The sequence below is a fragment of the Podarcis filfolensis genome (genome assembly GCF_964270895.1).
Source record: "Podarcis filfolensis genome assembly, chromosome: 2".
In the NCBI taxonomy this organism is placed as follows: domain Eukaryota; kingdom Metazoa; phylum Chordata; class Lepidosauria; order Squamata; family Lacertidae; genus Podarcis; species Podarcis filfolensis.
The window spans coordinates 104,205,180-104,229,631 of record NC_139605.1 but is presented as its reverse complement, the minus strand read 5'-3'; the positions used below and the strand labels follow the sequence as shown (position 1 = coordinate 104,229,631).

The 24,452-nt window shown below is 43.1% G+C and overlaps 1 protein-coding gene and 2 long non-coding RNA genes across 3 annotated transcripts in view; all 3 read right to left on the bottom strand.

Annotated features, from left to right (window-relative positions):
• The window catches only part of LOC310755762, a 1,619,227-nt gene that overhangs the window by 1,096,741 nt on the left and 498,034 nt on the right, over positions 1-24,452 (bottom strand). The window lies entirely within an intron of this gene.
• Positions 1-24,452, bottom strand: part of LOC310755775 — a 332,521-nt gene that overhangs the window by 146,351 nt on the left and 161,718 nt on the right. The gene's annotated exons all lie outside the window — the stretch shown is intronic.
• Positions 7,245-23,223, bottom strand: LOC310755640 (protein Njmu-R1). The gene is made up of 10 exons (XM_083598885.1): positions 22,993-23,223; positions 20,723-20,800; positions 19,484-19,609; positions 17,462-17,602; positions 16,740-16,797; positions 15,797-15,916; positions 13,688-13,752; positions 13,417-13,553; positions 11,543-11,646; positions 7,245-9,819 (listed from the first exon to the last, which is right to left on the bottom strand). Exons 1-10 carry the CDS (start codon positions 23,133-23,135, stop codon positions 9,565-9,567), a joined length of 1,227 nt encoding a protein of 408 aa, XP_083455011.1. The 5' UTR covers positions 23,136-23,223; the 3' UTR covers positions 7,245-9,564.

Below are 24,452 nucleotides of genomic sequence, written 5' to 3'. Positions count from 1 at the left end.
TTGTCTTCACTAACCCTTGTTTAAATAAACCAGGGTTCAAAGTCTAGACATCACAGGGAACTGTGGTTTGTTTGAAAGAGTTTCCAGTCTACTGATGGGTGCAGAAAAGAAGTGTGAAACCTTGAGGTTCTTGATGTTTTGGTCACGGAGTAGGAGCCATGGGTCTCTGTTTTAATATATCTACAATTTGAGGCTGAATGGTTTCTTACTGGCTACCAACACAATGGTGTTTATGCAGCCATAATTTCTTAGAAGTCACTTTTTGGTTTACATTTTAAACTTTGAAAAAGCCGTCCTGTCTTTTCAGCAAGGCAAGCAGCTGCAGTGGAAACTTCACAGTGGGGAAAGATGATAACATTAAACAAAATAATTTAAAAATTAATTTTATAAAATATATGCCCCAACTGGCAAGGTTGCAGAAGCAGCCCCACCCAAATTGTGATACCCACCTGGGCCTCCAACTCAACTAGCTGAATGAGTCTTTTGGTTCAGATGCAGAAATGTGTCCCCATCCAATTCTAGCCAGTGTGAAAATGAGCACAGCTGAACTTTGCAAATGTTGACCAAAAAAGAAAAAACTTGCCGCTAAAATTTTACCTTTTTTTTTAAAAAAAAATATTTATTGAAATTTTACAGACAAAAGAGAATTACAGAATAAGAAAAGAAAAAGAAAAAAGATACAAAAATGCAAAGAAAAATACAAAATACATGAGGAAATAAAAAACAATTAAAAAACAAATCAATCTTTTCGTATCTTATATTTCAATTACTTGTTTCCTGACCTCCTCACACCTCCCTTTTTTGTATTCCAATTCACATGGTTAATTCAGCAAATCCTTTCCCTCTTTGTATTTATCTTAATTCTATATCTTAACATATTATAACTTTATATTTTCATCTAATTATCAGTCCATTTTTACATATTCTTTTTAACCTTATTGCTAAAGCCACTTCATTTCAATCCAACATCATTTTAGCATTCATTAATTTTACAATGTTTCTGCAAATAGTCTTTAAACTTCTTCCAATCTTCTTCCACCAACTCTTCTCCCTGGTCTCGGATTCTGCCAGTCATTTCCGCCAATTCCATATAGTCTATCACTTTCATCTGCCATTCTTCCAAGGTGGGTAGATCTTGTGTCTTCCAATACTTTGCGATGAGAATTCTTGCTGCTGTTGTTGCATACATAAAGAAAGTTCTGTCCTTCTTTGGCACCAATTGGCCGACCATGCCCAGGAGAAAGGCCTCTGGTTTCTTCAGGAAGGTATATTTAAATACCTTTTTCATTTCATTATAGATCATCTCCCAGAAAGCCTTAATCCTTGGGCACGTCCACCAAAGGTGAAAGAATGTACCTTCATTTTCTTTACATTTCCAACACTTATTATCAGGCAAATGATATATTTTTGCAAGCTTGACTGGTGTCATGTACCACCTATATATCATTTTCATAATATTCTCTCTTAAGGCATTACATGCCGTAAATTTCATACCAGTGGTCCACAACTGTTCCCAGTCAGCAAACATAATGTTATGACCAATATCTTGTGCCCATTTAATCATTGCAGATTTAACCATTTCATCCTGCGTGTTCCATTTTAACAGCAAGTTATACATTCTTGAAAGTATCTTAGTTTTGGGATCTAACAGTTCTGTTTCCAATTTTGATTTTTCCACCTGGAAGCCAATTTTTTTGTCCAAATTATAGGCCTCTCTTATTTGATAATAATGAAGCCAGTCTCGCACTTTATCTTTTAATTTCTCAAAACTCTGCAATTTCAATTTCTCTCCTTCTTGTTCCAATATTTCCCAATATTTCGGCCATTTGGCCTCCATATTGAGCTTTTTCTGAGCCTTCGCTTCCATTGGTGACAACCACCTTGGGGTTTTATTTTCCAATAAGTCTTTGTATCTTATCCAGACATTGAACAATGCTTTCCTGACAATATGGTTTTTAAATGCTTTATGTGCTTTAACCTTGTCGTACCACAAATATGCATGCCACCCAAAAACATTATTAAAACCTTCCAAATCCAAAATGTCTATGTTCTCAAGAAGCAGCCAGTCTTTCAACCAGCAGAATGCTGCTGATTCATAGTAAAGTTTAAGGTCTGGTAGGGCAAATCCGCCTCTTTCCTTTGCATCAGTTAATATTTTAAATTTTATTCTGGGCTTCTTGCCCTGCCAGACAAATCTAGAAATGTCTCTCTGCCACTTCTTGAAACAGTCCATCTTGTCCAAAATTTGCAATGATTGAAACAGAAATAACATTTTTGGCAATACATTCATCTTTATAGCTGCAATTCGACCCAACAAGGAAAGCTTCAAATTTGACCATATTTCTAAATCTTTTTTCACTTCTGTCCAACATTTCTCATAGTTATCTTTAAATAAATTTAAGTTCTTAGCAGTCATATTAACCCCCAGATATTTTACTTTCTTAACTAATGTTAAACCTGTCTCCTTCTGAAACCTCTCTTTCTCAATCGGTGTTAAATTTTTCTCAAGAACTTTAGTTTTTGACTTGTACAGCTTAAATCCTGCCACATGACCAAATTCTTGAATCAGTTCTAATACTCTTTTCGTACTAGATTCTGACTCCTGTAACGTCAAAACTAGGTCATCTGCAAAAGCTTTCAATTTGTATTGTTTGGCTCCGACCTGGATACCATTAATCAGACGGTCCCTTCTAATCATATTTAGCAAAACCTCCAGGACCGAAATAAAAAGCAATGGGGAAATTGGGCAGCCTTGTTGTGTACCTTTCTCTATCTTAAATTCCTCTGTCATCACATTATTGACTATTAGCTTAGCCTTTTGTTCTGAGTAAATTGCACTTATACCATTTTCAAACCCTTGACCCACCCCCATCCCCTGGAGATTTTTCTTCATAAAATTCCAAGAAATATTATCAATGGCTTTCTCCGCATCTATGAAAATTAAAACTGCTTTAGTATTAATATTCACTTGCAACTTCTCCAAAATGTTGATTATGTTCCTCGTGTTGTCAGACAAGTGCCTACCTGGGAGAAAGCCAGCTTGGTCCTTATGTATCTCTTCCACTAATACTTTTTTTAATCTATTAGCCAAAATATCAGCAAATATTTTGTAATCCACATTGAGCAGGGATATGGGGCGGTAGTTCTTAAGTTGTGTGTTTTCCGACTCAGTTTTCGGTATAAGTGTAATATAAGCTTCCTTCCACGACTCTGGCGCATTTTCCCCTCCAAAATTTCGTTACAAACCTCTTTTAGTGGCTGAATGAACCAATCCTTCAAAGATCTATAATATTTTGAGGTTAAACCATCCAGCCCTGGAGATTTACCCAACTGCATATTCTGAATGGCACCTTCTACCTCCTGTTCTGTAATTTTATGGTTCAGCATTATCTTGTTTTCCTGAGAGATTTTTTGTAATCCATTTGTTTTTAAGAATTGGTCTATATCAATCTCTTTCTGTGGCCCTTGTGTATATAACTGTTTAAAATACCTCTGGAAGCATTTTCTAATCTCCATTGGATTCTGAATGTTCTTTCCTTCCACTTCCAAATTAGTGATAGTATTGAGCTTTTGTCTTTTTTTCATTTGCCAAGCTAACAATTTTCCACATTTATTAGCCGATTCAAATGTCTTTTGTCTCATTTGCTTAATTTCCCATTCAATTTCCTGGTTCATCATCTTCATATATTGCACTTGATATAACTTTATATCTCTCAGAATCTCTTGTGACTTTGGTTTCGCTCTTAGTTTCTTCTCACCCTCTTTTATTTTTTCCAAAATTTTATCTTTTTTTTCATTTTGGGCTCTCTTCTTTACTGTATTCTGTTGGATCAGAAACCCCCTCATAACTGCTTTACTTGCGTCCCAGATTATTCTTTTTTCAATACTAGTATTCAAATTTATCTCAAAATAGTCTCTCAAGGTTTTTTGGGCCTTCTTAACAACCTCTTGATCTCTAAATAAGGTGTCATTCATCCTCCATCTGAAGGAACCAATTGGTGTTAGTTTCATCTCCATTTTCACAGCATTATGGTCGGAGCAAGTTTTTGGGCAAATTTCCACTTTTCGAGTCTTAGGTGCCAGTCCTCTAGTTATCCATATTTGGTCAATTCTAGTCCATGTCATTTTGGCTTCAGAGAAGAATGTTCCCTCTCTTCCTAAGGGGTTCTTAATTCTCCAAATATCAATCAAGTCCATATTGTCAGTCAGTTCAAAAAAGGTTTTTGGTAGTCTGCCATCTTTAGTTACAATCTGTCTCTGCGACTTGTCCATATTTGTAGATACCACTCCATTCATATCTCCCATCATAATAATGTTGTAATCCATGTAGTCCAACAATGTCTCATGCAATTTATTAAAAAAATCAGATTTCCCCTCATTTGGTGCATAAACTCCTACTATTAAAAATTTTTCTCCTTGTGATTGAATTTCGATTGCCACAAATCTTCCTTGATCATCTTTAAAAACAAATTTCGGTGATAGGCTCTCTTTGGCATAAATTACAACTCCTCTCTTTTTGACCTTATCCGATGAAATAAACTCTTGACCCAATCTTTTATTAATCAATACTTTCCTGTGTAGCCTTATCACATGTGTTTCCTGTAAACAAATTAAGTCCAACTGTTCCTTTTTCAATAAATGAAAAACTTTCTTCCTCTTCTCCGGGGAGTTAAATCCATGAATGTTCCAACTTAGCAATTGCAGAGACATTGTGTAATTATTCTACTTTCCTCCAACTGCTCCCAGTAATTCCTCTTGTTCTGACGGTGGTATCACTTTTGCTGGTTTGTCCAATCCCTAAGATGGTGGTGCTATGTCTAATACTCCTGGTTTTAAGGCTCTTAACTCTTCTAAAGCTTCTTTCTGCAGGTCTTCTTCGTGGTCTCTCAGATATTTCCGTTGTCTTCCACTGATCTTATTTTAAATTTTTTCCCTTTAAATGTAAAGGATAGGCCCTGGGGGAATTCCCACCTAAAAACAATTCTGTTTCTTCTCAGCAGGGCCACCAAGTCTCCGTAGTTAGTTCTAAGATCCAGTAAATATTTCGGAATATCCTTAAAAATCTCCATTCTTGAATCGTTTATTTCCAAGCTTTTCTGGTAGTGCAGACTCAGTATTTTATCTCTCTCTTCTTTCGTTCGGAGGGTGACCAAACAGTCTCTCACCCTGTTCTTTCTCCCTCCTCTTCCAAGTCTGAAAGCACTCACTATCTTGAAGTCTTGATTAGCATCCAGATTCCAAAATTTTACAAATTCCTGCTCAAGGTAGTCACATAGGTTATCTTTTTCAAATTCCGGTACCGCCCTGATCCTCAAATTAGTCTGTTTCTCCCTCAGTTCAATCATAGACAGAAGCGACTGATGGTCCCCGAGCTGTTTGCGCATCGGTTTTATTTCTTCCTCTACTGCCACTGCTTTTTCTTTTGCTTCCTCAGCTGTCTTTCGATTAGAGGCAGATTCTTGCAACAATTTTTCAATAGATTCTGTATTGGAATTCACCTTCTGTCCCAAGCTATTAATGCTAACAGTATTCTGGTCAATTTTAGTTGTTTGTTCAGTAACTTGTTTACTTAGGCTTTCCAATTTTTCATAAATTTTGCTTAGTACCGAATTGAATCCCTCTTCTGAGGCCATTCCTTTTAACCCAGCTTGTGCAGTATCTTCTCCCTGTGTCACAGGAGGGCCAGGAACAGATGGTCTACGCTGTTGGGATGCTGCACTAGGCTGCTGCACTCTAACCTTGCCGGATCTTGTTTTTTTCATTCATCACCCTTTGTCTATGAGTCAAAGTCAATCCCACGGTAAAAGCTTGCAATGGAAATTCCCCAGAGTTAAAAGTTAAGAGTGGAAAAATCCCCCAGCTGGGTGTATAGTTCCAATGTTCCTCTAGGGGGACACTGTAGCAGTCATTAATGTTACAATAAAATGTCTTTTCCAACTTTCCAAAGTCCCCCTCAGCAAAGCAGGCAACAGTTTCAAATCCAGAGAAGACCTTTAACAAATATCTCCTTTGCAGAGTTAACCATTAAGTGCCATCAAGTGCCATCAAACTGTGACCTGGTCTTTCCCACTAAGTAGAATTGTGTCTAACCAATACTGAACTTATTTACAAACAGGCAAACCTTTCCCCACTTAATCAACTTACAAAGCAGCATCATGGAGCTGTTTGAGAACCGAGGTTTGACTTTACTTGAAATAAGTCTACACCAGAGTTACGGAAAAAACCTCAGGCATATTAAGACTCTTGTGATTATTTGCTGCTCGTATTTCATCTGGTTTCAGGATAGAATGAAAATTTGGGTTTCTAACTTGGCCTCAACCACACAAATTCAGCCACACTCATTTGCCATTTCACCATAACTACCAGTTTTGGAAACAGGCCTACAGTGATACCTCGAGTTAAGAACTTAATTTGTTCTGGAGGTCTGTTCTTAACCTGAAGCACCACTTTAGCTAATGGGGCCTCCCGCTGCACCACCAGAGCACAATTTCTGTTCTGTTCTCATCCTGAAGCAAAGTTCTTAACCTGAGGTAATATTTCTGGGTTAGCGGAGTCTGTAACCTGAAGCGTATGTAACCTGAGGTACCACTGTATTATCTGTGTACCAGGTCTCTGTGACCCTGCATTAATGTGTGGATGGTGTTCTTTGACTCCAAAACGACTTTACAAGCCTGGAAGAGGGAAGAATTTTACAGTACTAACTTTTCTAGTCCTGCACATAAACTCTCTAAGCAGCTCATATTGGGCACACTGTCCAATCTTCAGTGCCCATCTTTCCAAAAGCCCTTCAAGTGAAACATCATTTGTGTGATAGTGGATGCACACATTCCTAACATCCTAGGTCACCTTCTATTGCAGGTTCAAGTTTACGAGGGGGGCAGATTGTTGTAATGTGTCTGAGGGTTGCTCACATGCAAAGCTAACTTCTAAACTCAACAGTTGTAAGAAGCATCTTAGCACTTCTTGCTGCAAGCCTCTTTTCATCTGCATAGTGCAAACTGAAGAACCTATTTATCACAAAGATTTAGGGGTGGAATTCACCTAGCAAACCCATCAGCAGAAGCCCTGTGCAACGGCTTCCACTTCCACAAGAGGGCTTCCCCCCTCCCCCTCCCCAAAAAATAGTGAGTGGGGGGAGGGGTCAGGGGAACCCAGCTGACATTTGTAATAGTGCGATGTTGAATTTCACCCATTATATTCAACCATTCGGTACGGTAACAAACAGAAGTGAAACAAAAGCAAACTTGCTCGAAGGGAAATGCATTTTAATACCATAATTAATCACTGATTTCTAACTGGAAAAAGTTCTTCCCAGAATCCCAAACGGGAATACAAATTAGTAACACAGAGAGCTTTACAAGGCACACAGAATTTCACGGGTTGAATTTATGCAGTAAAAATGCTGTTTTTCACCAAATTTAATAGCTCTATTAGTCACCAAGCACATCCTGCCTTCCCACAGCGTCTGTTAAGTTTACAGAATAAAGCTAGATCGGTGAAGCTTTCCTTTCTTTTGCTTACACTGTTAGTACCTCCCTCCATAGTTAACCGTCATAGCACCAAATGAAGTAATTCTGCCTTAAAAAATAATAATAATAATGCTGAACAGAATATGCTTTTCCCATCAAGGGCTATTAGAGCACACACAGTACTTGCAAAGTAGCATGCTGTAACGTCAAAATATTTTTCTATGGTGTACATACTTTATAGTTTTGTTCTAACGGTTATTTGTGCACAGGTTCTATTTGAGGTTTACTGTTCAGCTTCTTCTCTTTTTATTAACATGGTGGTCGATATAAACATGCCAAAAATAAATAAATAAAAGCGAGGTGTAAAGGGGTTTTTTGTGGGGGGGGGGGGTTGTCCACATTTTACAAATACAACTATAATTAACAGCTATTTTGATGGGTGCGTCATTCGTTTTGAACTCTGGATTAGGATATTGCTTTAGCCCGGTTCTTTCGGACCAAGCTCTAGCAGAGGCCATCCATCCATAAACTTAAGTAGCCACATGCAGATTTCTCGCTAGGATTGCCTAAGAGCAAGTCACAGGCTAGGAAAACTCACACCCCCCCAGCACAGGACTGTTAACTGTGCTGCTCCAAGCTGGATTACTTTTTCCACATGCATCCCCTAAGAGATCTCCTCGCCTTTACAAGCGGATGGTCAGAGCAAACTGCCGATTTTCTGTTTATATTATACACAGAGCCCATTACGGCACTTAAATTTAACTTTTTGAATTGGTCAAAGCTGAGTGTTTCTATCCAGTTTGGGGTGAATACACCTGTGGAATCGCTCTTCTGCACACAAACAGACACATATATATATATCACATATGGTGCACTGCACAAACACGTGCAACAGAGCCGTGTGTATGTAGTGCATTTTAAGAAGCTATATTCCCACTGACTTCAGGAGGATGAATGTGGTTGTGGGGCGGGGGTCTGGATTTAATCCCCACATACATACACCCCACCTTCCCCAGGCGAAATGTCTGGTGGCAAGGATTCTAGCGTCTAAATAAATAAATAAATAGGCCTACATGCGTGGGAAATTTTATCTCAGCTGCTGCTCTAAGAGAATCCTCAAACTGCATCTCAAAACACACCAGAGCTTGAAAAAGCAGTGGTGCCAGCCTCCACAAACAAGTTACCTTTGAAAGGGCTCCCTCATTTCACAACCCCAGGTTATTTTATTTTTTAAAAAACTCCAGGGGATTGGGAGAAAGGTGGCAATAGCCAATTTCATTTTTTAAAAAATCTGGTTGTCTGCACAGATTTCCAGGTACTTGGCTTTTACAGTCTTGCAGTCACAAGCTCAAAGCAAATGCATTCAGAAACTCTACACAAAGATATTCTGGATCAGTTATCAAATCGTGATGAGCAAGCAAAGTACGAAGCAGAAAGTTTTTGGATTGTTTCACTGTAATCTGTTCTGACTGTTTAATTTTTGTAACACACCCTGGGACCTGCAGGTAAAGTACAGTTAATGATAATATAATATTATATTTTTTAAGTGTGATATGTGATCATTCGTTCATCAATTTATATTCTTAAATTTATATTCTTAAACCTGATCAGAATATTGAATCATGATCCACTGGGGTTGCTTTAATTAACTATTTTCTTAATAGGTAACCCTAACACCATCACTGACATGAAAATGCGGTTTTGGTCCAGTTTTGGAAGACTTCAAACGATATAACCTCCTATTCCCAAAGTAAGAAAAGAAAGTAATTAGCTTTCACATAATAAGTTAATTAAAGAGAACACTTTTTCCACAAAAGAGAGGAAATGCAAAGTCTTTAAGTACAAATGAAACAGCGAATTCTATTTCACAAATGAGGATTCGAAATATTTCTCCACCTTCTGGCTACTTTAAGGCTCATTACAAACTTGGTTTGTTGGTCTATGCTCACAGTTTACATTTTAAATCTGAGAGAAGTGTGCCTTTTCCTGAACACTTGGATCAAATGTTGCAAGCAACTGGAACCAAGTGCAGCTCTCTGCAAATCATGCACCTGGTTCTTTGAAAAGCAACATTTCCTTCTCTCCCAGAGACACACTAATTCTGCAATGTGTAAGTAGCCCCAAGTTCAGGAGAAGGATTTATGTTACAAACCGGCTCTCTCATGAACTCCTCGAGGACATTTATTACGTTTTTGGCTTCCGGCATCTCGGCGTGTTCCACTTTCACAATCTTCAGGAGGACGTCTCCGCTGCCGCAGTTCTTCAGAAACAAGTAGCACTTGAACAAAGCGTAATGGTTCATTTCTGCCTGCCTGATGAAGCGCTTCAGGTTGTTGATGTCTTGTATGGCCTAGAAAGACAGCAGTGAACATTTATTGGTCATGTGCATCTCTTAGATGGAGAAGAAACTATACATGCAAACAGACAAATTGCGGACATTTCCTCCCTCAGTATCTCTACGGGGACTCTGTGCACGCAGCTCAGAATGAACACTGGCAATAGCACAAGATCAGCTGTTCAAAGCAAAGGGGCAGGATTGACCCCCCGTGCAAATCAGCTGCTCGATATGACTGCCAATCTTGCTTTTATAGATTGCAACTGATTGTGTACCAACGCACTTACAGATGCAGCTGTTTCAGGGATCCTGTCTATACCATGCCAATATATGTGTTGGGATCAGTAAACAAGAATTTTCTTAGGAATAGGTAAAGGGACCCCTGACCATTAGGTCCAGTCGTGACCGACTCTGGGGTTGCGGCGCTCATCTCGCTTTACTGGCGAGGTGGGCAGGAGCTGGGACCAAGCAATGGGAGCTCACCCCGTCGCGGGGATTCGAACCGCCAACCTTCTGATCAGCAAGTCCTAGGCTCTGTGGTTTAACCCACAGCGCCACCCGCGTCCCTTCTGTGGGAATAGCTTATCCTGAATTTGAAAATAGTGACCTCAAAAGCAACAGGCTCAATCCATTTTAAGCACTTTTAGCCTCAACTGGTTTCCGGAGAAAATAAAGCTTCTCTCTCCTACTGGAATCAGCAAGACTTAAAAGTGTTTGACAGTACAATCCTATGTGTGTCTTCTCAGCTTCAGTGGGACAGGTAAGTAGGTATAGGATCACAGTCTAAATTTCACTTGATTACACCTAGCAATTGCTGCCACCTTTACAGTACTTACCTAGAGCATACAGTTCGTTTTCTTCTATACAAAAATTTCTGCACATAGTATCTGGTTACAGATTAATGTATGCTAAAACACAGAGATTCAAGTCCATGGAATGTGGAAAGCCAAAGGGAGTAATCCAGGGATATAAAAAACCAGTAAGAATTTTGTTACTCACTTCAGGTGAGTGCTAATTGTGTCTTGATATCATAGTTCTTTGGCTAAACTGGCTAATAGTTTGGGGCCATCCCAACAATAGGGACGCGGGTGGCGCTGTGGGTTAAATCACAGAGCCTAGGACTTGCTGATCAGAAGGTCGGCAGTTCAAATCCCCGCGACGGGGTGAACTCCCATTGCTCGGTCCCTGCTCCTGCCAACCTAGCAGTTCGAAAGCATGTCAAAGTGCAAGTAGATAAATAGGTACTGCAGGAAGGTAAACGGCGTTTCCGTGCGCTGCTCTGGTTCGCCAGAAGCGGCTTAGTCATGCTGGCCACATGACCCGGAAGCTGTACGCCAGCTCCCTCGGCCAGTAAAGCGAGATGAGCGCCGCAACCCCAAAGTCGGTCACGACTGGACCTAATGGTCAGGGGTCCCAACATTAAACACTGCCAGAGTGAACGAGATTCATCCTCAATTCGTAAGCAGTGTGTGAAGGTATCCAGAAATCTATTCTATTTCCACCAACTCAAGTATAGGCAGTGACCATTTTAGGGGTGTCTGAAATGTGCATGATTGTGCATGTGTAAATTGCACCAGAAGAGGCCCAAAAATGTCACAAAAAGGGGCAGAAAAGGGTGTTTGCAGGCTTTTTCGATGGTGTTTCAAATACAGGCAATTTCACTTAAATGGGTGGTTGCCTCGGAACGTAACCCCCACGTAAATGGGGGGGGGTTTCCTGTATAACAATAATGTGTTACCTTCAATTTAAAGTTCTCCAGTATTTGTCGGAAGAGAAACGGATTTCCCCCTTCAGAGCCATTGAGAAATGCTTGCATCCAGTATTCACAGAATTTGTCACTACCTGAGACATATTTGGAAGTAAAACAAAGTATTATAGGAATTTCCAAAGGGCTGGTGTGTCTTCTCCTTATAAGCACTGTAAATAACATGAGAAACACGATCCGTACGATGTAAGAAAATAATATATGAAAAGCCATTTGTGATTGCTAGAGGGGAGAGGAGAGGCAAGTGCTGACCTCTTAGAAATCATAAAATTGTAGAGTTGGATGGGACCCTGAGGATCATCTAGTCCAACGCCCTGCATTGCAGGAATATGCAGCTGTCCCATACGGGAATCGAACTTGCAACCTTGCCATTATTAGCACCATGCTCTTACCAACTAAGCCATCCAGGAATGGAAGCATGCAGAATGCATAGCCTTAGGATGGTGCGAGAAGGCCAGCTGCCCTCTCTCGTGAGTGCCATGTAAGCAGATGAACTTATCTGGCATATTTATAACCGGGAAAATACTAAGGCACAGGAAACCATTGTTTGGGGGCAACACTATAGGATGGCTGCTTGTGGAGGTATCTGCTTGGCCAATGAGGGAGAAACAATGCTAGACTAGAAGGACCCTCGGTTTGATCCAGCAGGGCTCTTGTGATATTCAGGTGCTACTGTTTTTTTTGTGGTGGGTTTTGGCCAAAGTTGTTGGACCAATTTGTTATTTTCCTGGCTCTTTTAGCGATTTCCGCCTGGACACTGCTTCCGACTGCAGTACAGTCATACCTCGGGATGAATACGCTTCGGGTTAGGCAAATTCGGGTTGCGCTCTGCGGCGACTCAGAAGTAATGGAGCGTGTTACTTCGCTGCGCGCACATGCACAAACCATCAAAATGATGTCACACGCATGTGCAGAAGCGCCGAAACGCGACCCACGCACGCGCAGACGCACCGTCGCATCTTGCGTTCCATTCGGGATGCAAACGGGGCTCCGGAACGGATCCCGTTTGCATTCCGAGGTACCACTGTACAGTGGTACGTCTAGTTACAAACTTAATTCGTTCCAGAGGTCCTTTTTTAACCTGAAACTGTTCTTAACTAGAGGCGTGCTTTTGCTAATGGGGCCTCTTGCTGCTGCTGCACCTCCGGCACACGATTTCCATTCTCATCCTGGGGCAAAGTTCTCAACTCGAGGTAACTCTTCCAGGTTAGCGGAGTTTGTAACCTGAAGCATTTGTAACCTGAGGTGTTTGTAACCTGAGGTACCACTGTATTCAGGATATGTCCGGGAAATTTTGGACGTATGGAAACCCTATTCTATGTTGTGGCTACATAGCATAGCTCCAAGTCAAAAATGCACCATGAAGACCATTTTTAAAAATAAGATAAATACACTATGATCTTTCACTATTCTAAATTTGTTTTGGGTTAAAAAAAAAAACAAAAAAAAAACCTGCACTGTAGTCCAATAGCCTGACAATTTGCCAGTGCTTCTTAAAAAGCAACCAATTAGAAAACAACTGCACATGGGACAATTTAATCACAACCGTAGCCTTGGTCCATAATGACAACTTGTGACAAGAAGACCATTGGACAACCCAAGCTTTGCAATGTGATCTAAAGCATAGGATAACTGGAGGACAAAACCGATAGACTAACTCCACACCCCAGATTGTGTGTCCGGATCACCCTTGTGGCAATAAACAAGTGTCATTTCAGAGCAATATTGCAATAAGTGATAGAGCAATAAGCAACATTGAAGACTAGAAGCATTTCCCATTGCTAGCCACTCTGAAGACTGACACCACCTATAATATGCCTGAAACCTCTCTTGCCTGCAAATCTCACCTGCATTGTGGAACTGAGGCTGTGGACCACTGCAGTCAATCACCACCGGCGTGCGTCGTTCCTCGGTCATTGCCATACACAAGGAAGTCATGGTGGCTTCCCGGACAAGATCTTGAAGGCTTGCAGCTCTAAGGAACCTGAGAAGGAATGTGTGTTTTTAAAAAAACGTGTTCATCACTAAGCTCAAGACAGGGAGAGGGCAAGGCAGCTGCCGTGCAACAAGCCAAGCTACCTATGGGAAAGACATTCTTAACAGGTGGTTTTCTCTTACCTGTTAATATCCTTCTTTGTCCTTTCATCGGGCGCTTTAACTTCAACTGGAGTGCAACTCAGAGCCTTGAAACGGGAAAGTTATAATGTCAGTGTTCTGAATAATGAGGTAGACTGGAGTGGCTAACCTGCGGCTCTTCAAATATCGCTGGACTCCAACTTCCATCAGCCACGGCCAGCATGGTCACTGATCAGGGATGCTGGCAGCTAAAGCCCAACAACTTCCGGCAAGTCACACCTGATGTAGACTTAGGCCGCAGTCCTGCACCCACTTACCTGGGATTAAGTCCCACTGTATTTAGTGGGATTTACTTCTGCACAGCCATGTGTATATGATGACACAATTTCTCTTCAAAGTAAATATACCCCACTCCACTTACCGTATTTTTCACTCTATAGGACACACTTTTCCCCCTCCAAAAATTAAGGGGAAATGTGTGTGCGTCCTATAGAGCGAATGCAGACTGCGCGGCTAAGCCCAAAGCCAGAACAGGGAGACGGAGCGCTGTGCAGCACTCTGTCTCGCTGATCTAGCTTGGGGTTAGCTGTGCAAAGCCTCCGCAGGGCAACGGGGTGCCTTCACCCCGCTGCCCTGTGGAGGCTACAAAGGCTGTACGAAGGTGGGGGGAAGGCTGCAACGCTTCCCCCCACCGCCAGCCCCACAAGCGCTGCTTCCCCCCACCACCAGCCCCACAAGCTCGGGGGGCAGCGGGAAGGGGGCGCGGCGCCTCTGCGCTGTTCCCCGACCTGGTCTTTGGGGCTGGCGGTGGGGGAAAGCAGCACTTCCCCCCGCCAGCCCCAAAGAGCAGGTCGAAAGGAACCCAAAGCCTCCAGAGGCTTCGGGTGAACGCACCTTGAACACACAGAACACACCTTGTTTTAGAGGGGGAGAACAAAAGAAAATATTATTTTTTCCTGTTCTCCCCCTCCTTTGGTCCGTTGTGTCCTATAGAGCGAAAAATACGGTATTTTATCTTTACAACATGGCTTATTTGATATATGGTGACCATTAAGCTAGGGAGCTTCCTGGCGAAGCAGGATTTCAAACTCACATCATCCGGGTCCAAACTCAATACTCTGCCTACCAAACTCCCTCCCATCTGTAGAGAAGCTGTTTCTCTTGCCCTCTAAGGACAAACGGATGTTTCCTCTCTCTAAAAATCAATGGATTTGTCTTTGGCTGTGTGTCTTTGTTAAACACATAAAAGTAAACCTCATTTGCAGTAGAAGAAGTAAGAGTTGTATGAGTCATCAAACAAGATTTAATATTTTAAAGTGGGAAGTTTAAACTCGCCTTGAATTACTGAATAAGAAAAATGCTGACCAGTTTTAAAACCTACATTCCTGATCAATGGTCCAAACACCTGGTCCGTCCTCTACTTAGACTGAGGTTGACTTACTGGTGACTGGGAGTGGCCGCCGAGACCATATAACACTGGTCCTGAAAGACCTACATTGGCTCCCAGTACGTTTCCAATCACAATTCAGTGTTGGTGCTGACCTTTAAAGCCCTAAACGGCCTCGGCCCAGTATACCTGAAGGAGCGTCTCCACCCTCATCATTCAGCCCAGACACTGAGATCCAGCTCTGAGGGCCTTCTGGCTGTTCCCTCCCTGCAAGAAGTGAGGTTGCAAGAAACCAGGCAGAGGGCCTTCTAGGTATTGGCACCCTTCCTATGGAACACCCTCCCATCAGATGTCAAGGAAATTAACAACTATCTGACTTTTAGAAGACATCTGAAGACAACCCTGTTTAGGGAAGTTTTTAATGTTTGATCGCATTATTATTATTATTATTATTATTATTATTATTTTGGGAGCCGCCCAGAGTGACTGGGGAAACCCAGCCAGAAGGGCGGGGTATAAATAATAATAATAATAATAATTATTATTATTATTATTATTATTATTATTATTATTACTACTACTACTACCTCTACTACTACTTTGGGCACCATAGCTAATTCAGCAATAAACTAAACCACTACTAATGGGCTTTTCTCTTTGACAGAGTTATATTCCCATGTGCAAACAGAACTGCAACTGCAAACTGTCAAAAAGCAATGAGTTGAACAGAAAAGTCGTTCTGGGATGTGTGAAACTGTACTCACGGCATGTAACACAAAGGAAAGTTTCTCCTGGAAAAACTTCACCACTCTCTGAATAGGACAGATTGAATCCTCAAACCAAGTTGCCAAGAGAGGCTTAACACAAGTCTCCAGATTATCTTGCTGCAACAAATTGAAAAGAGTGAAACTTTTACATGGAACCGTGAAGTTTAGTTCAGCTGAACAACTCCTGACAATCTCTGCTCATGGAACTTGCAGCTAACATTCATTCTTAATTCCAAATCATGCAAGGCTGACAACAGCTGTCATCTTGAATCAAACAGCTCAGCAAAAGCAACATAATGGTGGAAATCCAAAGAGCTACTTTAGGCACATGTAGGGTGGCGCTGTGGTCTAAACCACTGAGCCTAGGGCTTGCTGATCGGAAGCTTGGTGGTTCGAAGCCCCGTGACGGGGTGAGCTCCTGTTGCTCAGTCCCAGCTCCTGCCAACCTAGCAGTTCGAAAGCACACTGGTGCAAGTAGATAAATAGGCACCACTGTGGTGGGAAGGTAAACGGCGTTTCCATGCGCTGCTCTGGTTCGCCAGAAGCAGCTTAGTCATCCTGGCCACATGACCCGGAAAAACTGTGTTGGCTCCCTTGGCCTGTAAAGCGAGATGGGCGCCGCAACCCCAGAGTCTTTTGCGACTGGACTCAACTGTCAGGGGTCCCTTTACCTTTAACGTAGCAGAACCTCCACACGGCATCACAAACTGCTCTTGAAACTCCCCCAAGATGCAGAAGTGGTTTCACCCTGAAGCCCTGGGAAGCTGCATTTCAGAAACGCAAGCCCAGCACAAGAACCTAGAAGCCATTGTGCAGCCCTTTAAATCCTAGGCAGTATATTCCAATGAAGGTTGGTAGGTTTTTTGTAGTTAACTCTGAAGTCAAAATTTGAGTGTCTCTGAACAGAGAGCCACATAAACCAACAGCAATCAACGCTTACCTCTAAATCCAGGTTAATTTTCAGGTCCTGAACATATCTGTCAAGCTCAAGTCTGAATGTAAACTCTTAAGGAAACCATGTGTTTGTTAAAGCATCTGAAGTGTTTCTGACGTTCAGGTCCAGGCTCTGCAGCCCTTGACTCCTAACTATTGTGGAAAGACAAAAAGGCCCTCCAAATGCATCTAATTCAAGGAATTGTTGAATTCAAGGAGCAGACGACACCTTCAGATGTGCGCCATCAGAAGTATGATAAACCAGACTACGTATATTTAGGTACATGGGGCTTGATGAAATTTGTACATCGTTTTTCGGGAAAAGATTGAAATAGAGTTTGTGGATCCGTTGCACATCTGTTGTGTTCTTTCTGCACTAAGAAGTCATTACTTTCAAATGTGAAAATATATTGGTCAGCCTTTGGGGGGGTGGGGGAATCTTTTCAGCCTGGTTTTTGAAAAGCTTTTGCCTTCTGTTTTCCAAATGCAACCCTGGAAAAATGGGGCCTACTTTAAAAAAAAAAGCAAAGCAAAACAAAACCAGTATTCTCAGATGTTTATAGCCCAAACCTCAAAAGTATGATCAGGCCATACATATGCTGTGGTCTGCATGCTGTCATCTTTGGCTGAATTCAGTGAAGCAACCACAGTATTACCCACTTTAAAAAAAAATGACTTTTCCGCTCATAGTCTCCTCTTACACACACATCCACAAAGATAAAAGGATATAGTTCAAGTCCCTTCTCTGAGCCTCCCAAAAAACAGATCACGTAGTCTAGAGGACAGCTGCTCAATTCTGTGTTTGCCATGTCTGTACATTTTTCTGGCTGGAAGAGGCAGTAATAGCAACCAACTCGGCTTTCTGGAATACTGAAATGAGAAATTCTGAATTAATCACAGAGTGATTTTTATTCTTTTATCTCTCACCATAATCTGTCCACTCGCCGATCACATTATAAGCCTAGCACTTGCTTGAGAGCCTGGATTCTACCCAGCCACTTCAATCTAGTGTCAATATAGCTTGCTTTATGCCTCCATTAACTTCTTCGCTGTACCTCAAGAATTTGCCCCAAGAGTTCAGAAATCACCCTTCCCTTAACTCTGCATTCAAGAGTAAACAAATTGTAGGTGATGTCTTAATGGAGTTAGATACAGCCAAGTTGGGCATTTTTAAAACAAAGCAATGTCTACCATAGAATTATTACTATTAAATTTACATACCGCCCTTTATCTGAAAATCGCAGGGCAGGTTTACAAAATAAAACACAAAAGCAATAGAAACGTAGGGAAAAAGCACAGAAGCAATTTAAGAGATATTACCCAACTGCTTAAGAGCCAGCTGTTCATGGCTCCCAGGCTAAGGGCTTATCCATTCTCCCTTGCATTCAGTTCCTGTGAGTCCCTATCCTATCCTTCGCTACCCCATTGATAATAACCCTCTCTTTTCTTTTTGGCATGCATTTTGAAAACAGCTTTTGGAGATCAAAGGGAGCTGGAGACAAAAGGACAATTTAGGCTTTGAGGTAGAAATGGGAGGAATAGAGACCAGAACAGGTTTGTGTGAATGACAGATGCAATTATCTTCCTGTTGCTTACTTGCCTCTAATCCAGGCATTTCTGGGAGCATGGGGAAGATGGGTGGGGGGCTGGGTTTGTTGGCAATTCAGACAGAAAGGAGGGACTTCTCCCCCCCCCCCGTTTCTGACGTGTGTGTGTGTGTGTGTGTGTGTGTAGCCCACATTTAATCAATTATTTAGTTACATTAATTGATTAAATACCATTTTAACAAGCTGAAATGGCATCACTATTTGACCCGACAATACATTTTTCATTTTAATGTTAACTGTTTTGAACAAGTACTTCTAAAAATTGTCACTGGCAGGCACTGTTTACCTGGGAGTAGGCCCCACCAAACTCAATGGGTCTTGTTTCTGAGTAGATACAATTGCACTGTCCATTGATTAAAATCCATTTGATTAATCAACTAAGACTTCATTAATCAGCCCTCGTTTACTCATAAATCTCCCTAAGCTCAACGGGGCTTATTCCCAAGTAAATCAGGATTGGATTGCTGCCACACTTAAAATGTACTACTCTAATCAAGATTTTAGTGAAGATTATGTATTTCAGTTTGCTTTTAATTATAACTTTAGCTATCCTAATCTCTAAAACACATTGACACCCCAGGTAGTTTAAAATACGAGTCATGGCTTGTATGCATTCTGGATTCCTACGCCTGCTACTCTTGCCACACTATACTGGCAAGAAAATATAACCATGGCAGTGTAAGCGGAGCTGCCCTTAATATCACATTTTTATTTGAAAGCGAAAGATTGCGTAACTTTGTGCCGTCTTCAAAAATTTCAGAGACACAAGAAAAAAGGAATGAAATTTCCCAGCAGACTAAAACAAAGTTTCCATGCTAGCTTTATTACGTATGATCTGACACATGATAACCGCTTATTATTAACAAAATAAGTCATTCATTTCCAGTTGCTACGTGTTACAGCCAATGTGGAAACTCCCACCGGAGGCTCCAGTCCCCACATATACACTGTTTTCCATTGTATTCTTTAGAAAGCCAAAATCTCTTCACATGCTACAGATCCTCACCTGGCAAACCGCAGCAGAGCTGGGGAAAGGTGGGGGTGAGAGGAGGAAAAGGAAGGCTGCGCAGAAGTCACAATCATAACATGTTGTTCCTGCAAAAATTTGGCACCAGGGTGCGGAGAGAATCATGTGGATTCTTACCTCAACTCCACAGATACAACATTGCCCATTCCTTCAAAAAAGGCTCCCTTGGCAAGGTGTTTGGCAACGAAGCTACGCAGTTCCATCTCTGCTTCGGCCGGTAAGTTAGTGTCCACCAAGGAGAGACTACATAAATGAAAACAAAACACACTGTTGACTAAGAGAGTTTTCGACTAGCCACTTAGGCTGCAATTCTAACCCCACTTACTTGGGCAGCTGCATTTGGAGGAGCAGAGATGTGAACCCGGTTCCCCAGATTACGAGACTACCGCTCTTAACCACTACACCACACTGGCTCTCAGTTACTTCTAGGTAGGAATGGCTAAGATCATAGCTTTAGTCAGTACCAAAGACCAGCGGAAGCCTGCTAAGGTAAAGGGACCCCTGACCATTAGGTCCAGACGTGACCGACTCTGGGGTTGCGGTTTATTGGCCGAGGGAGCCGGTGTACAGCTTCCGGGTCATGTGGCCAGCATGACTAAGCCGCTTCTGGCGAACCAGAGAAACGCACGGAAACGCCGTTTACATTTCCACCGGAGCGGTACCTATTTATCTACTTGCACTTTGATGTGCTTTCGAACTGGCAGGAGCAGGGACCGAGCAACGGGAGCTCACCCCGTCGTGGGGATTCGAACCGCCGACCTTCTGATCAGGAAGACCTAGGCTCTGTGGTTTAACCCATAGCGCCACCCGCGTCCCTAATGGCCAGGGGTCCCTTTACCTTTTATTGTCTGTTTGCTTTTTCCCCCCTTGTTGTTTGGTTGGAAGTGGGTTGACTAGTTGGGGGAGTGGCCTACTTTTTTGATCTGCTTTTTATTTGCTTTGAGGGATGGAAGTGTTTTGCTTGGTTTGTGGGGGGACAGTGTTCTGAGCATCACCAGTTTTTTTCCTTTTGTTAAATGGATATTTTATGGTCCCCATGACTGTTTCTTAGATTTCCAAACATGTCCCCAGGGCCCAAAAAGATTGGAGAACCCCTGTAGCCCAAAACATTTGGAGAGCACTAGGTGGGGGCAAGATTGTTCTAGGCTACTCATAGCCTAAGCATGCCCACCAAATGAAGAATTCTTCTTTTCATTGCCACCTCATTGTACTATGGAAATGTCCCACTACAGAAAGTTCATTGTGCTCAGAAGAATTTGGTTCAGTTTTTAGAATCCCTCCACGCCACAGCTATGCAAATTCTAATTAGCAGAGAAGGGTTCAGAAGATTTCAATGGGTTTGCCGTGTTGGTTTACCTGAAATCATCAGAAGACGGAGTTTCAGCTGTTGTGCTGTTTGGGCTCCCGTCATCGCTGTCTACACCCTGGTGCAACCTGGCGGGAGGGGGAATCTAGTCAGTTATGAACACACCAAAAAACACACACAAATCATATAACCACAAACCCCCAAAGACATTGCAAGAAGAAGAGAGGGGCCCCAGAAAACAACAATGGGGAAGGTCTCCGACTCAAGACATGTTCCATTTTGCACATCATTCTGGGTGGTCATCCGAACAAGCAGGAACAGATCCTGGCTAGCTGTTTGCTTTGAGAAGGTTTGCTATCGCAACCTGGCACAACAGTGGAACCTCCCTCTTTCCCCCACTATTTCAGTTCATATTTGGAATTGGGAGGGGTGGCTTTAGGTACAGTGGTACCTCGGGTTACATACGCTTCAGGTTACATACACTTCAGGTTACAGACTCCGCTAACCCAGAAATAGTGCTTCAGGTTAAGAACTTTGCTTCAGGATGAGAACAGAAATCGTGCTCCGGCGGCGAGGCGGCAGCAGCAGGCCCCATTAGCTACAGTGGTGCTTCAGGTTAAGAACAGTTTCAGGTTAAGTACGGACCTCTAGAACGCATTAAGTACTTAACCAGAGGTACCACTGTATCCTGCCAACCTAGCAGTTTGAAAGCACGTCAAAGTGCAAGTAGATAAATAGGTACCGCTCCGGCAGGAAAGTAAACGGCGTTTCCGTGCGCTGCTCTGGTTCGCCAGAAGCGGCTTAGTCATGCTGGCCACATGACCCAGAAGCTGTACGCTGGCTCCCTCGGCCAATAAAGCGAGATGAGTGCCGCAACCCCAGAGTTGGTCACGACTGGACCTAATGGTCAGGGGTCCCAACATTAAACAATGCCAGAGTGAACGAGATTCATCCTCAATTCGTAAGCAGTGTGTGAAGGTATCCAGAAATCTATACTATTTCCACTAACTTAAGTACAGGCAGTGACCATTTTAGGGGTGTCTGAAATGTGCATGATTGTGCATGTGTAAATTGCACCAGAAGAGGCCCCAAAATGTCACAAAAAGGGGCAGAAAAGGGTGTTTGCAGGCTTTTTCGATGGTGTTTCAAATACAGGCAATTTCACTTAAATGGGTGGTTGCCTCAGAACATAACCCCCACATAAATGGGAGGTTGCCTGTATAACAATAATGTGTTACCTTCAATTTAAAGTTCTCGAGTATTTGTCGGAAAAGAAACGGATTTCCCCCTTCGGAGCCATTGAGGAATGCTTGCATCCAGTATGCACAGAATTTGTCACTACCTGAGACATATTTGGAAATAAAACCCGGAAGCTGTACACTGGCTCCCTCGGCCAATAAAGCAAGATGAGCGCCGCAACCCCAGAGTCGGCCACGACTGGACCTAATAGTCAGGGGTCCCTTTACCTTTACTTTTACCACTGTATTAGTGAGTGTTGAGAAGGGAACATGCTTTGCATGGAAAAGGTCACAGATTCAATCCCTGGTATATCCAGCTACAAAACGATCAGAAAGCAGGTTAATGGGGAAACGGGTGCCAACTGGAATAAAATATTGGTGTCTGGGTGTCAAGTAAGCCCTGCCCTGCATAATTGATCACATGATGCAGGGGGGCCGTCATGTCCAAGGTGGGGCAATGTTGATCGACATTGCCATTCAAATTGTGTGCCACGCGATTTGATTATGTGGAGTAGAGCTTACTTCACACCCCTCTCCCCAACGGAGGCTGTTAGTTTAGCCGGCTTTGTGGGAAAGCTTTAAGACGCATTTGTGGAGCGGAAGCCATTCGATGAGTTCAGTACCACAGGATGTGGGCAGTGGCGTAGCGTGGGGGGTGCAGGGGGGGCCGGCCGCACTGGGCGCAACATCTGGGGGTTAGGGTTAGGGGGCGCAAATCCACGGGTTAGGGGGCGCAAATTACTTGCCTTGCCCCGGGTGCTGACAACCCACGCTACGCCACAGGATGTGGGGAAGGGCGATAGCTTTTAAAGAAAAGGAAAAAAATCAGCCCAATTCATTGAAGGCAGCCTCCCAAACGCCACGCTGAAATAAGGGGCCACAAAAGACGAGAAGGGAAGGGTGTTGGTTAGAGCATGATGCCAAGGTTGCAGGTTCGATCCCCGCGTAGGACATTGGACTAGATGATTCCTCAGGGTCCCTTCCAGCTTTGCAATTTTATTCTATTAGTGCATGCTGCAGAACCGGGGGGTGGGGAGACGCCACGACGAAGCCCACCAGCTTCCCTCCCCACCCCGCCTCACCTGCAGCCTTGGTAGCCGTACAAGCAATAGTAGCTGTTGCTGCTGCGCTCTGATTTCCGATCCTCCGGCAGGCCGCTCCCTTCCTCGCTGCTCTCCAGCTCTCTGTCGTCCCCGTCTACGGACTCCTGGAGGGAAGGCAACATCTTGCTGGCCCCTTTCCCTCCCGCTTTCCTCCCCGGGCTTTGCGGGTAATGGAAATCCGATCCCCCTGTTGCCGTACAGTGCAGCGCCTTATTCTGCTCCGTCGTGCGCGCAGCTCGCTTCCAAGGTTCCTGCCGCTGTAATGCTATCGCCAACCGCATTGGTAGAGCGCATTGGTAGACCGCCCCCTATGAAGCTTTCAGACCATGGGTAGGCAAACTAAGGCCGGGGGCCGGATCCGGCCCAATCGCCTTTTAAATTTGGCCCGCGGACGGTCCGGGTATCAGTGGTTTTTTTACATGAGTAGAATGTGTGCTTTTATTTAAAATGCATCTCTGGGTTATTTGTGGGGCATAGGAATCTGTTCATTATTTTTTCCCCAAAATATATTCCGGCCCCCCACAAGTTCTGAGTGACAGTGGACCAGCCCCCTGCTGGAAAAGTTTGCTGACCCCTGCTTTCAGACCCTCAAAGTGTCCCTATTTTCCAGGGGTGTCTCTGATTTAGAGAAGCCGCCCCGGTTTCTGATTCGATCCCAGAATGTCCCACTTTTCCTTAGGATGTCCCTATTTTCATTGGAGAAATGTCAGAGGGTATGGAGTTATCCGACCCCCAAGGCGTCCGAAGGCAATCCTGTATAAGGAAGGTTTTTTTAAAATGTTTTATTATGTTTTTATATACGTATGTTGGAAGCTGCCCAGAGTGGCTAGGCTAGGGCAACCCAGTAAGATGTATAGGGTATAAATAGTAAAATTATAATTATGGAAAGAGACGTCCCTCTTTTCATTGGAGACTATGCACTTTTAAAAATATGTTTTGGTGTTTCTGAAAGCCTCTTTAAATCCCAGTGTTTAAAATCAAGTGATAACAACACAAGTAATAAACAGGTCGCTCATAGATTTCATTTCATTTTGTGATTTATGGCGTGATGCTGTGCATGTCTACTCGCAAGTTAAGTTCAAGCTGAGTTCAACAAGTCTTGCTCTGAAATGAGGAGGCTGAACCTGGCAGTGGCGTAGCGTGGGTTGTCAGCACCCGGGGCAAGGCAAGTAATTTGCGCCCCCTAACCCGTGGATTTTAGTAGGGGCAGAGAGCTGCGAGTGCGAGTGCCCCCCCAGATGTTGCGCCCGGTGCGGCCGGCCCCCCCTGCACCCCCCACGCTACGCCACTGGAACCTGGAAAATGATTCTGCAGCGCAGAAATTTCCCAGTGTGCCTTACCCCCAGGTAAACGCGCATAGGATTGAAGTCAAAAGCCTGAGATGGCGATCCTTCGCATACCCGCTTGCAAGGACCTCGACTCAGGAGGGCCGAACTTCC